The following is a 14,632-nucleotide window of genomic DNA, read 5'->3' as shown; positions in this document are numbered from 1 at the left end:
AACTCACCAGCGAGAGAGAAGGCAAGCCGCAAAAAGCCCCGCGTTCTCCTCTGCCTTGGTCTTTTATACCAGCTGCCATCAGAAGGTAACGCCCACATTTAGGGTGTGTCTTCTGGCTTTAGATGATCCAATCAAGAAGATCTCTTTCATTTCAGTTAATCCCAGATCCAATCAAGTTGACACCCAGGATTAGCCATCACACTCCCTGTTCAGGTTTTGGTTATGCTTACCTGTCTTTGTGGTACCATCCACAGTATGGCCTTTTTCACAGAAAGGATCTGATGAAATTATCTAGGACGTAGCCCATCAGATTCTAGAAATGCCTAGGACCATCTGTGCTTCCTTAACCCCCCAGTATAGGCGACCTTGCCACTCCTGTGGTATCTCCCCAGATCCACATGACTGTTTGATCACTGTCCTTGTATTTCTTCATGGTCTTTGCTTTGTGGAGACCCCTGGAAAACCTACCATGTAGATCTGTCAGACCACCCTGAGCACCAGAAGTCACCCAAAATTGTTAGGGTGTGTGTTTACCCTCATAGGCAGAAGGGCTTTGTGATCTTGAGGAAGCATTCCCTTTGCCTGGGAGATGGCCTCACCTCTGGAGTACACTTCAGGGAGTCTGATGTGCCCTGGGCTTCTCACTGCCTGAAACTTGTATAAGTTTTCAGCTTTTACTTGCCTCTCCCATGGTTTAGAGCCCACATTCCTATCTGGAGGCTGACAGGGAGAGTCATAGGTACTTAGATATCCCCAACTGCTTATGCCCATCTCTACAGATGTGGTCAGGGTGGTTCCATTAACAGAACTGAAGCTTAAAGTGCATCATTGCCATGTCTATTTCTTCAATGCTTTTCACAACACCCTTAGTATTTTGTTTGTCCTAAACCCCTCTGTTGTGGGATCTGGGACCAACTGATGAACTGTAGGAGAGCTGTAGACTTGAAGCCTCTAGCCTGGCCTTTTTGTCTATAAGTAGAGTCAAATCTAATTAATATTTCCTTTAAAAATGCTTTCTGTTGGGGATTCAGCTCGGTTGAAAGAATGCTCACCTAACATGCATGAATCTCTGGGTTTAATATTCATCATACACCTATAATCTCAGCATTCAGGAGGTAGAGCCAGGAGGATCAGAAGTTCAAGATTATTCTTGTCTACATAGGAAGTACAAGACTATTTTTATAAAGCTACATGACACCCTGTTTCAAAATAAATCAAGTTATCAGATCCATAGAATAAATCAAATATCCATGAGTACATACTTTCATACATAAATAACTGAATACATTAATAAATGTGAAGGAAGGCTAGAATTCTAATTACTATGTGTAGAAAGAATGAGAGAAATTAGAAAACCATAAGCAAGTACTGTAGCACTGTTTCAGCAGGATGAGTTGGCAAGTTGGAAGCCTGGAGAGCCCATGGTATGTTCTAGAATGATGAAGGCCTGAAGCTGTAGTTCAGTATGAAGGCAGCAGGTTTAAGTGTAGGAAGAACCAAACTTCAGACTGTGTCCAAAGACATGCAAAAGCCAGGGGACCAGTTTGAAGGCTATTCCTCTTACCTGGAAAATGTAAGCCTCTTCATTCGTTCTATTCAGTAGGCCAACTAAAAGGAAGAGTCAGACTCATGGGAGGGAAAGCACATTGCTGTACTCAGTCCACAAGTTCAAGTGTTAGTATCATCCAGATACACCTTCACAGAATATTTGTGCAAACAGTATATTCCATGGCCTAGTTATAAAATTTCATAAAATTAGCCACTAAAGAAGGATATACCAGTATTTCAGTAGTACATCTGCTAAAAATTTGTGACCTTACAGAATCATAAAAAAAGCCTTAGATAAGCCCAAGTTGATAGATACTTGATAAAAATAATTGACCAATTTATTTATCTATTGAGAGAGGATCTCAGAATTGAGAGAAAACTGCTTCAGTTTCCTGAGTGGTAAGGGTGAGAGGCCTGTGCCACCACATCCAGTTCTGATCAGTGTTGCTTAAAAATAACTAAGGTTATTAAAAAAAAAAAAAAGGAAGACTAATTTTTTTTGTCTTTTTTGAGACAGGGTCTCCCTGTAGCCCCAGCTGTCCTGGAACTCACTATGTAGATCAGGCTGGCCTTGAACTCAGAGAGATCCGCCTGCCTCTGCCTCCCGAGTGCTGGGATTAAAGGCGTGTGCCACCACACCCAGCTAGAAAGACTAATTTTTAGAAATAAAATCTGAGGCTCAAGGACCCCACTGATACTACACAAACAGCAACAACAACACACATGGACAAAAAGAAAGGAACTAGACAAGGCAGCTTTTACTTTTGCAAAAATGTGCATTTTACCATTCAGATCAAGCAAGCTCACCTGAGCTAGAAGTTTGATAGGTTTTTATCCTAATGTCAAGAGTACTGTGTTTTTTCCCCTATTGGCTGGGGTCTGACCAAGCCAATAGGGGAAAGACTAGCCAGGTCTTTCGCAGCTGGCTAGTTTTAATAGAATGGATGCAAAGGAATTAAAGGAAGGAGAAGCAATGAGCACCTCTGGGCTGTCCAGTTCAAGTTCCAGGAACACCAAGGGCCTTCTCAGAAATGGGTTTTACCGAGGTGGGGGAAATAAAAAGATTTGAATTCCTAGGATTTTGTTGTTTTTGTTGTTCAACAAAATTTTACATGGGTGTGTGTATGTGTGTGTATTACAAAACAGCAGTACAAAGGTTATATTCCTATGGTCATTCTTTTGATAAACTTTGAGTTCTTTGTAATTATTTCCCTCACTGTGGAACTTTTTTGGAGCACACGCAGGAGATAGGACTACTGAATACCACATGGAATCCTGAATTGGATACTGGAACAAAAAAAAAAAATCATGCTAGTTACCAGTAAAATTTGAATAAAGCACTTAACTGCATTGCACTAATGGTTAATTTCCTGGTTTTTCATTTTTATAACCATATTAATAATGTATGTTTAAGTCAGCAGCTACTCTTTTTAATGTAATTTTTTTATTAATTATTTGAGAATTTCATACATGGATACAATATATTTTAAATATATTCACCCTCATCCCCCAACTTCCCCAACTTCTTGTCTAATTTTTTTTTTTTAATATTTAGAAGTTCAGTAAGGTGTTTTCCATTTTCTGTAGGGTACAGGTTCACTGGGGCTATAGAAGAGTAATAGAAAAATGGCAGAAAACCTCCTGGTGCCAGGTAGCGGAAAGGTCTAACGTAGGGCTTGGGGGCCCAGGACCATGTGTGGAGTCAAGACTTTGGCATCAAGGGAGGTAGAAAGTCCATTCTTGAGAATCAGTTCTTCCAAGATCAGAATCTTTAAATGACAGAAACCTCCCCTTTCCCCAGCATAAGTCTAACAGGTAAAACCACTGCCATGCACAACTTGGGACCTCAGAGGAAGGTATTGTGAGGAGTACAGCCACTCAGAGAAGGGTGAAACTGCTGCCTCCATCCACCATCAGCCCACCACCAGAGGAATGTGAAACCATGGCTCATGGTTGGGGACCACAGCTCCAGGTTTACAGGAGAGGACTCCAACTCTGGCTTATGAGAGGGGGTCACAGTTCCAGCTCACAGGAAGGGATTACAGCCCCAGCTCATGGGAGTCGGGAGGGGGGGATCACATCTACTGGTTCGTAAGAGGGAACCACAGCTCCAGGTCCACAAGAAGGGAGCACAACTCCGGGTTTACAGGGGAGACCATAGCTCCATCTCACAGAAGTGGATCACAGCTTTGGCTCATGGGAGGGGGCCACAGCTCCAGACTTACAGGACCCCAAGGACTCATAGCTCCAAAACATGGGAATCAAAAGAGAAGTTTTAAAAGGCTTTTGGTTAGTGTGTGTATTCTGAGGACTTTTTAATGGTAGGAGATATTTCTATATCATTTAAATTTATAAATGTATAAACTGCATTTTTATGAGTGTGCACATATAATTTTGCATCTACCTCTCAACATTTTCCACCGATATTAAATTCTATCCGTATTTATTTTGTGAGCACCTTTTAAAAAAATCTCTTAGATTTCCATTCTTGTTTCCCCAATTCTATTCTGCATTCCCCCTTGGTCTTTAGGAAGCTTTCACAGTTCCATTTCTTACTGTTCCTGGGGTCTTTGTCTTTGAGATGATGATGATGATGTATGTGGCATATTATGTATTCATAGCAGCCAGGGCTCTTGGAGAGGCTTCCCCCTATGAGATGGAAGTCCATGAGGAATGAGGAATGGACCTGAGACAGAAAGAGCCTGTCTGAAGAGAGCAAGTGTTCACAGAGTTACTCAGAAATGGCACATGTTTTATACCCTCACAATAGTCCTGAGGAACAGGCATTCTCTTCTGTGCGAGTACATGTAGGTGCAGGTGTTTCTGTGTAGGCCAGGGAAAAACCTCAGGTGTCTATTCTTAGGTACCATCCACCTTTGTTTTGTTTTGTTGTTAAAGAAAGGGTCTCTAATTGGCCTGAAACTCACCAAATAGGCTAGACTTGCTGATCAGTGAGCCTCAAGGATCGGCAAATGTTTGCCTTCACAGCACAGAAATGACAGGCACATGTCATGTTACCTGTTTTCTAATGTGGGTTCTGGGGATTGAACTCAGGTCCTTGTGCTTGCAAGCACTTTACTGATTGACTGAGTAAACCTCATCTCCCACCATCAGACATTCTTAACATTATCTCCCTATTGCAGACAGGAAAATGTTGAGTGGTTAATTAATGACTAGGATGGATAATCATGTACCAGGATGTGACCTGGGTCAATTCTGCTATTACTTCTTCATGCTACAGTATCTGACAGTAGCCCAGTAGAAAACTTGGGGCAGTATTGATAATCCAGCTGTCAAGGTCTGAGTTAAGTCAGTGGTAGTATAAACAGAGATGTGGGATCAGCTATGTAAAACATCCTTGCCTGGGCCTGACACCAGGGCTGAATCTGTGACCTCCTGACTTCTCTTTACTTGAGGTTTCCTGAAGAAGCACCTGCTCTGTGTTAAGAAGTTGCCCCATTTGTGGGGGCATTGTAGAAAATCTTGCCTCTAAACTTCTTAGCTTAGGCTTCTTGTTTTTTCTTGAAAAACAACATGTATTGATTTTGTCAAAGAAACACCGAGGTTTTGTTTCCTATCTATGACTTACTTTTGAGATGGTTCTAACAAACTTAAGGTATCACAAGCTTTAATTGCTATAGTTGGAGACAGGTTGTTGTTAAAGCATCACAAGCTTTAATTGCTACAGTTGGAGACGGGGTTGTCTGAAAGTCAGTTGGTGATCTTCCTTTTTCCCAGGAACACTAACCCTCCTTTGCTTATGTGGACATATTCCTTGGTTTGTTACCTTGGGGGCTGTTGTGACACAGAATTGCTTAATTTACTTTACACTTTTTTCTTTTTTTAAAGAAAGGGGTATGCATGTGTTTTGACTCGGTAAAGCTTTTGGGTTCACAGTTAAATGAAATATAGTGAAAATGTGCTGAATGCCCTTTTGATTCTGTTAGAAAGTGTGTGCCAGCCCAGTGACCTCTCTGTTCCATCTACTACAGGTGACAAGAAATACATCATGGGGCCCAAGCTTTCCACACTTGATGCCACTGTTTTTGGACACTTGGCACAGGCGATGTGGACCTTACCAGGCACAAGACCAGAGCGGCTGATCAAAGGCAAGCACTGAACCCTCTTCAGATTGTAGCAGTTTCTGGGCTGGGTGGGTGGAGAGCAGCATGTGGCGGTCCAGGTCAGTGCTTTGAGCTTGACTGTACTTTATGAAACCACGGGGCTGTGGTATCTAGGGCCAACTGTCTGCCCATTCCTTCCTTTTATAGTGGCCAGTAATAGTTGTTGCTGAAGTAGGGCTTAAATTCTACCTAGCATCCTGTTTTGTTGGTCTTCCTTACAGTCTTTTGGATAATAGTGACTTTGTTTCTGGTAAATTCAGTGCTGTAGCACTGAAGTGGGTGAGGTGGGACCCATGAAGTCGCTGCCCATCTTACGTTCTCTTTTTGAATCTGAATAGGTCTTATATATTTCACACATGTGTATCTTCACCCCTGCACTCCTTCTCTTCTTCATATGGAAGCAGTCAGGAAGAGGTTGTGCTGGAGGGATTCTGAGCTCAGGAATTGCTGGATCCAAAGGCTTTTGTGAGTGTTGGATTCTGAGATCTATAAGTTAGTGTTTCTGATCTTATTATCTTGAGCTTCAAGGAGGCAAGACAGGGGTAGTGTCCTTTTTACAACATTCCAGTAGCCTAAGAACTTTTTGAAGGAGGCTAAGCCCTGTGTTCTCTGAGCCTGTATAGCCAGCCAAGGTTGTAGCAGTCCATGCACACATTGCTACAGGGCTGTGCTATGTATATACCTGCAGAGAATATGTGTGTGTTTGGCCATTGGCCCATGTTTGACAAATGTTTACTGGTTAATGACCCAGAACAGGTAGCAGGTGTTGCTGGAGAAGGTGGCAGCTTCTCCTTCTCCCTGACTGCTGCCATATGCCGGTGCCAGCTTGGAGAATACTGATCTTGGATTCTGGGTCTCTGTGACAGTATTTCCAGTGTTAGTGAAATTGTGCACAAAATTTTTGTTGTTATTCTTGATTTTACTGTTTTTAAGATTTATTTATTTTCATTTCATGCGTATGAGTGCTTTGCCTGTATATATATATATATATGCACTGAATACATGTTTGGTGCATATATATATATGCATATATATATATGCACTGAATACATGTTTGGTGCCCACAGACTCTAGAAGAGGGAATGAGATCCCCTGGAACTCATATTGTAGATGGTTGTGAGCTGCCCTGTGGGTGCCAGGAACTAAACTTGGGTCCCCTACAAAAGCAGCAAGTGCTTTTAACCACTGAGTCACCTCCAGCCCCATAGAATGGTTTTGATTATTAGGGAAATCAGAGTGATGCAGAAAGAAGATAATGCAAGTTGTTTTTTTTAAAAAGGAGGGGAGGGTATTTCCTGGTGAGAAACTTCAAGAGGCACAATTTTCTTTCTCTTTTTCTAAAAATAATTTATTGAGGATTTCACGCAGGCATATAAGCATATAAGGTGTTTTGATCAAATCCAGGCCCACTCCCTCCCCTCCAACTCCTCCCATACTGAGGAGGCAACCCTAAAATCTTCTCTTTATTTTTTTGGCTTTTTTGAGACAGGGTCTCCTTGTAGCCCCAGCTTTTCTGGAACTCACTATGTAGACCAGGCTGGCCTCAAACTCACAAAGATCCGCCTACCTCTATTAGATAAGAGCTCCCAAATATTTTTGACATTTTTGGCCTTTGGAACAGAGTATGTTGCTAAGAGGCCCAAGGACATTTTGACGTTTAGCCAGGAAACTGGGGTGTTTTTACCCTAACTCCCCAGCCAATTCCTACCTCCTATTCTTATCACATCGTCCTCCAAAGAGATTACCCAGCTTGCAGATAGGAATCGGGACAGAGACCGCTCTGACTTCATAATTCGGAATTCCTAGTTGTTCTCTGGGGAATGGATTTGACTGAGTCAAATGAAGCCATTCTGTGACCTTCAGTGTCTCTATTTCTTTCATGTTCGGTCTTCTTTTTTCTCCCTCTTTCTGCTGCCTCCACATTCATTTCCAGCTCTTGGTTACCTATGATTGTCAGTGGTACCTGGGAAGATGTCTGACCTTGAAGGAGAAAATTGGTAAAGATTTTGCATGCATCCTGTTAGAAGGAGCAATAATGCTGACTTCTCAGCTTCTGCCTCCCAAACATGTATATAAATACCTTCAGTAGAGAACAACCAGCGTGGACACATATTGTGTCGATTTCAGTGTTGTGATTTAAGGTAAAAGTGGTGGCCTTGAATCAGTACATGACCACTGGTTTGCAGTGTCCACGAAGCAGGGCCTCTGCTTTGTTGTGTACAGATGTGGTGTAAATTTAAGTAAAACACATATCAGATTCTGAATTTTTAATGACATGGGAAAATGTTTACAATAATGTTACATGGGACAATAAGTAAATGGCAATAAGCAGAAAAGAAAAAGGGAAAGAAATTAAATCAAAATGTTAATTGTGAGTATCTTGGATTGATGTCATGGGTGCTTTCTGATTTTTTTTCTTTATGAGTTTATGCAGCTTCTATGTATAGATTTTTAATTTTTACAAATTATGTTACTTTATTTGAAAGAAAAACAAACTAGAATAGCTATACTATAATCAGCAGAGCTTTCAGAATAGTGTGGTGAACTGCGATGGGGACTGGTAGAAATAAAGTTAGTGTGCGCTTACATAATAATACACTAAGAGGTTTTCATGATGATCATAGTGTGAAATTCAAAGATTTTTATGTGTATTAAGTGGAAGAGGGACAGGAAACAGACTGTATAGCAAATGTAAGTATATGTAAAAACATTCATAAACAGTTCTGGAAGATTATAAAGAAATTGTTATGGAGAATGCTATTATTGGCAATTCTTGAATTTTTTGCTTATCTATATTTCCTACTTTTCTTCAATAAATGTGGATTACTTACATAGTAAGTGTTTCTATAGCTGAAAAAAATATACAAAGAATATTCTTAGGATAATAATAGCCTACAAAAAGATAGTGTCAAATTATATATTTATAAGCAATGCTGCCATCTGGTGGGTCAAAGGCAAAAGCTGAGTCTTTTTCTTCATTTTTTTCATTTTGAATTGGGAATTGATGGTCAAATACTATGTCATGTTTAGAAAGATAATGTTCAGTGACTTCATAAAAGTGTCCCTTTGGTTTATATGAAAAAGAATTAATCAAATGACTGATGAGGAACCCAGTTGTATATATAGTCGTTTAACTTGAAAAATTTAAAAGATTAAAATATCAATTTTTGTTCTGAGTTATCCAGGGTAAGGTCTTTATCCTAATGTATTTTTAAAGCTACTTTCTATAGTACCCATTCTATAATAAAGCTGTAGAAATTTGTGGCATGAATGATTATTTCTGGCTGATTTAATATAAACAACAGTTGATACTTTCATGTAATATAAATTAATTTAAATATGAACCAGTAGATATATTAGTTCTTTTGATAAGCAAGCATGAAATGCTAAACTGCTTCACAAAGCCAGGTTGCTGCTCTTTTAGGTTAGCTGCCCCTTGGCCTTTGGTCACCACAGGACTCACTCCTATTTTTCATTCAGCCCACTCACTAAATTTTAACTTTTCTTACTTTTAAAATGCTTACTTTGTAGGGGCTTGAGAGATGGCTCAGTGGTTAAGAGCACTGACTATTCTTCCAGAGGACTCAGGTTTGGTTCTCAGAACCCATATGGCAGCTAACAACTGTCCATAACTCCAGTTCCAGGGAATTTGATGCCCTCTTCTGACCTCTGTGGGCACTGAATGCATGAGTGGGTGCACTTACATACATACATGCAGGCGAAACATAAAATTTTTTTTTAAGTGCTTACTATGTGTTTAAAAATCTAAATATTTTGGCAGAATCTCTGAGATAAAACTGTTAATGTCTACCCCACCTCATTCTTCCCATACCCAGGAGGTCCAGTGGCTATCCCATGTCTTACTTCATATCATTAACTAGGTGGTTTGTAAGTGAGAGAAATTTGTGTCTCACAGTGCTTGAGGCTGAGAGTTCATGATCATGATGTAGAAGATTTGGTGTCTGGGGAAGGCCTGTGTCCCAGTTCACAGATTACCTTCTTACCAGCTTCTCATGTGGTCGAAGGAGCAGCCAGATCACTGAATCTCTTTTTGGAGGTATTTATCCAGTCATGAGGGCTTTGCCCTCATATCCTAACCACCGCTCAGTGCCCTACCTCCTGACAACATCTCCTTGGGAGTTAGGATTTTTTCAACGCTTGGATTTGGGAGACATGGGCATTTTGATCATAGTACTATTAGGTTGCTGCCTTTGAGAATTAACTCTTGCTTTTGTGCCCTACTACAGGTGAACTGATCAACCTTGCTATGTACTGTGAGAGGATCAGGAGGAAATTCTGGCCTGAGTGGCACCATGATGATGACAATACCATCTATGAATCTGAGGAGAGCAGCGAAGGCAGCAAGACACACACTCCGATGCTGGATTTTAGCTTCTACTCAAGGACAGAGACCTTTGAAGATGAGGGAGCCGAGAACAGTTTTTCCAGAACCCCAGACACAGATTTTACTGGACACTCATTGTTCGATTCTGATGTGGACATGGATGACTACACAGACCATGAGCAGTGCAAGTGATGCCCAACCTCACTGACCCTCTTCTTTTGGAACTGCCACTCCCTGGGATTGGTTCATTTTCCCAGGTAGAAATCCGTATGAGCTGAGAGGAAATTTTCAAGCTTGGCCCAGTTTTCACATGTTAACTGGAGTATATGCCACCTTATTTCTTTTTTCGTACAAACTAAACATAGAACCATTCAAATGGTTCCATTTAAAAGAAGCAAAAAAAAAAAAAAAAAAAAAAAAAATGTCAGCATGGTTCCTGAAATCCATTTTTTGTTTTCATTAGAAAACCAATATTGTGTGGTAGGGCAGGTACTTGAGTGGGCTATCAACTGAATGTTTACATTGATTCTCTTCAACTGAGGACTTAGTAGTCAAATGGATTGTTGACCATCCTTCATCTAGTGGTTTGAAATAATGAGAGCTATAGTCAGAAAAATATAGGAGATAAATGTCCTTTGGTGGCTTTTGTACTTATGTGTATATGGTGTGTTGAAACAGAAGTCAAATAAGTGTTCAAAAAGTCAATGGACACCTACTACGTGTGAAGCACCAAGAGGGGGTGCTAATCAATATCAATTTTATTCTAAGCCCTGCCAGTGACTAGCTGTGTGGTTTGGGGCAGGTCCTTCAACTATCTTGTGCCTCATTTCTCCCACCTGGGGATGACACTACTGTCCACCTACCTACCTCACAGGGGTGTTGTGGGGATTCATGTGGCAACATTAGCATGGCACTTTAAACTTGGAAGTGGTATGACATGAACGTATTTTATTCATCATTGTGCTACATATGTGTGAAGATCTGAGGGCAAAGGAGTTCTGTATTTGGGCAACAACCATCTTCACTTGCAAAAGCTGAGCAAATGAAACACACAAAGCTGTCATCATTCCTTTTTGTGATCATGCCTGAGTCAAAAGAGTCTGTTGAAAAAACTTTGCAAGAAATTTTACAAACCGTCAACAGCTACACACCCTCTTCAGTTCAGTGTATTTACAGAAGAGTATTTCTTTCATGGCCTGAACTCTCACTGCACTGTTTCTTTGTTGCTTCCATAGTGTTTATTAGGAGAAAATCAGGCACAGGAGTAGGTGGGTAAAAGGGAAAGCATTTGACTGTTGTAGGCAGAAGCCTGCCAACTTGTTCTGTCTTTTTGAAAAGATGAATGGGAAAGAGAAGCAGCGAGACCACGTGTGTTGAGTCAAAGTAGTCTGCAGTTTTGTTAATGCAAGTTTTCTGGTGTCCCCACTGTTGATAGATGACAGCAGAGCAGCAGTGAGACCAGATTCTTATTTCTAGGCTGCTTATACCTTCCCATCATTCTTCTCTCTCTCCGTAGAGCACTTGAACTGTTGGAATTACCTGCATTTGCAGGAGCACTGTATTTTTCAAGACACCCTTGAATAACTTAGGACATTTTTCAGGAAAATATGGGGCAAGGATTCTGTGTGATGGCTATGGATTTGGGTTACAAAAGCTAGCTAAGATTTAACTGCAAACAAAAATGGCTCTGCTTCTGACCAACTCATAGGGTTAAACAGGTACTTAAAAGCCAGAAGCTTCTGAGAAATTAATGTATTTTACTTTTTTTAAAAAAAACACCTTATTTTAAATATAGCTGTTGCACAAAAATCTTAAAAGAGTGCTGTGGATTCTCAGAGAGGCAAAGGGGGAGAGTTTGGAAGACACTTGCCAGTTAAACAACTGTAGGGCATATGAAAGTGTTGTGGAATAATGTTGAACTCTTAAGTTAGAAATTCCTATTCCACAGAAAACTTAGTTGTGAATATTTTACTAAAAGCATTTCTATTAGAGGGGACTGTTTGATGTGTAGTAAGAATGTGGTAAAGATTAAACTTGCTTAACAATCATTTGGGAGGATTGTTTGCCTCCTTGTGTTCTATGACAGCTGGTGGCAGTTCTGTGTGACTGAGAGAACTCCTACGTGGAACACATAAATTTAAGGATGGGTGAACTGTAGACCTGACTGCATCAAGTTTCAGCTGTTCTCTCCCACCCTCAGCTGGAAATGCCTGAAACTTGGCCGATAACCAACTTATTCTTACAGTGTGATACATTTTCCCTGTAAGCATGATTAAGAATGAATATGTAGATTAACATCTTTTTGATTATACATTACCCAGAGGGCAACTATGTGGATAATCAATGTTTAGAGTTAAGTTGTAGAACAACTCATTTCATCTTTGTAACCCTATAGAAGAAGTCTTGGGTACTTGGACAGCTTACAACCTGATACTTATTATTTTATAGGTACAAATTTGAATTAGAGCCCTAGAATACGCCCCCTTTTGTCCTCCTTATTAAAATAGCACAGCCAAGACAAAATCATCATAGCAGGCTTTTTAGTGGGAGATTTTGCTTGTTCGTGTGCTTCATTCTTAAGGAGCATAGATGTGACTTGCTGTCCAACTTGATGAATAGGTGCTACTTAAAGGAAAGCAACAAGAAATCAAGGAACATTTTACTCATTTGCTCAAGTTTTGTGTTTCTTGTTTTGCTGGAATCAATTTAAGGAACTATGGTATTTTATATAAATAGATGCCTTTGACCGGACAGAGACTCCAGGGCCACCTTGCTCTTTCACTTTTAATTGTGAAAACAAAGCCTTCTCCTGTATCTATTTCTCATCCTCTAGTCAGGATTAATGAACAGAAGTCTATGCTTTGGTGTCCATCATAGCGGATAAAAGGAAAGAAGTAGACTATATGCAGAAATAAATTATATTGCCAGGTTTTGCCATTTTGTTGTTATATAGTTAACTGTGACCAATGGTACTACCAAGGCCATGGGCAACCACAAGACTGATTATAGACTTAGAACACTTGAATCACTGCTGCAGGGTATGTCTCAAGTGTCTTGCTTAAGTACACAGAGGTGTCAGGATGTGCTTTTGTAAAATGAGTAAGACTCAAGAAAAGGAAGTACTAAGGGTTTTAGCCTCATGGGTCTTGACTAGATTTGTTTGAGAGAAGCTGCAGAATTACAGAAATATATAACTGGTTCAAGAATTAGCTCTAGAAAGCGCCTTACGAGAGAGCCCCTGAGATCATTACTTGTCTTTCATATGCACATATATTTGAGGAATAGAACCCAGAACTGAGCTTTTCACCTTCCCTAGAGGGTTCTTGCCACCACCAAACCACTTTGGCTTGGTTTCTTTATAAAGCCCATGTTACTGAACTAGCACATCCCCAGCCTCTCTCTAAGTATGCTTGATCTCCTCTTTCACTCTTACCTGGCATGGCTAGCCAGCTTGGTTCAGGCCAATTTAAGGGCTTTCCTCAGCATCTATCCTATATGTGGTACTGCTAGACTCTGTGAATGGTAGTAGTAAGGTGAATTTTCAAATCACCGAGACTTCTTGTCTGTTTTATATTATCTTTAATTTGTGTTCATTCAGTCACTCACCTCTGAATCTTTACTGAGCACCTACCCTGTGTCTGATCTGGGGATGCACACTGGGTGTAGAGAGGATCGCAAAATAGACATGACGTTCTGACTGCAGAGCATCCCCTTTTGCTTAGACTTGTGTTATAGCCTTTTTTTTATATGCCTGGGTACGTCTCAGATCCATCCCACCCATCACCACTGGAGTAATCTCTGTTAAAATCTTTTGGCTTTTGAGGATGTTCATTGCCTCAGGCTGAGGATTACCCCTTAAGGCCTGGTCTCACTTCATTCACTTGTCTCCCATGGCTCCTCTAAGTGCACCCTTCAGTGCTGCAGATCTGTTTGTCACTGTCTACCCTTGCCTCACACAACCCACCTCTGTGTTTCTGGTCATGCCAGTTTCTTTTCCTGTAATACGCTCCTCTCCATTAGTCACTCACCTCTGAATCTTTACTGAGCACCTACCCTGTGTCTGATCTGGGGATGCACACTGGGTGTAGAGAGGATCGCAAAATAGACATGACGTTCTGACTGCAGAGCATCCCCTTTTGCTTAGACTTGTGTTATAGCCTTTTTTTTATATGCCTGGGTACGTCTCAGATCCATCCCACCCATCACCACTGGAGTAATCTCTGTTAAAATCTTTTGGCTTTTGAGGATGTTCATTGCCTCAGGCTGAGGATTACCCCTTAAGGCCTGGTCTCACTTCATTCACTTGTCTCCCATGGCTCCTCTAAGTGCACCCTTCAGTGCTGCAGATCTGTTTGTCACTGTCTACCCTTGCCTCACACAACCCACCTCTGTGTTTCTGGTCATGCCAGTTTCTTTTCCTGTAATACGCTCCTCTCCATTGGCCCAAATCATACCCATCTTTTAAGGTCCCATTTTATCAGCTCTGCTTGAAGAATTCTCAACCTATTATCATTTTCCCTTCCTCCAAAACAACCAAAACACTCATCATTTCCTTCCCTGAAGACTGGTTGGAAAAAACTAGCTCTGAAATTGGGCCATAAAGTATGCTATAAAG

The 14,632-nt window shown here is 40.8% G+C and overlaps 1 protein-coding gene across 2 annotated transcripts in view; it reads left to right on the top strand.

The window, feature by feature from the left end:
- Faxc (failed axon connections homolog, metaxin like GST domain containing) overlaps nt 1-10,971 on the top strand; it is a 78,835-nt gene extending 67,864 nt beyond the window's left edge. The window contains exons 5-6 of one of the 2 annotated variants that reach the window (XM_008839617.2): nt 5,541-5,657; nt 9,920-10,971. In XM_008839617.2, the coding sequence (XP_008837839.1) occupies nt 5,541-5,657; nt 9,920-10,209 (407 nt within the window). In that variant the 3' untranslated portion in view covers nt 10,210-10,971. The remainder of the gene's footprint in view (nt 1-5,540; nt 5,658-9,919) is intronic. The other variant, XM_008839618.3, reaches the window with a different exon arrangement.
- The last annotated feature ends 3,661 nt before the right edge of the window (nt 10,972-14,632 follow it).

Source organism: Nannospalax galili, unplaced genomic scaffold, assembly GCF_000622305.1.
Source record: "Nannospalax galili isolate Female #2095 unplaced genomic scaffold, S.galili_v1.0 scaffold78, whole genome shotgun sequence".
Classification (NCBI taxonomy): Eukaryota; Metazoa; Chordata; class Mammalia; order Rodentia; family Spalacidae; genus Nannospalax; species Nannospalax galili.
Note: the sequence above shows the minus strand (reverse complement) of the source record. Positions and strands in the feature narration are given on the sequence as shown.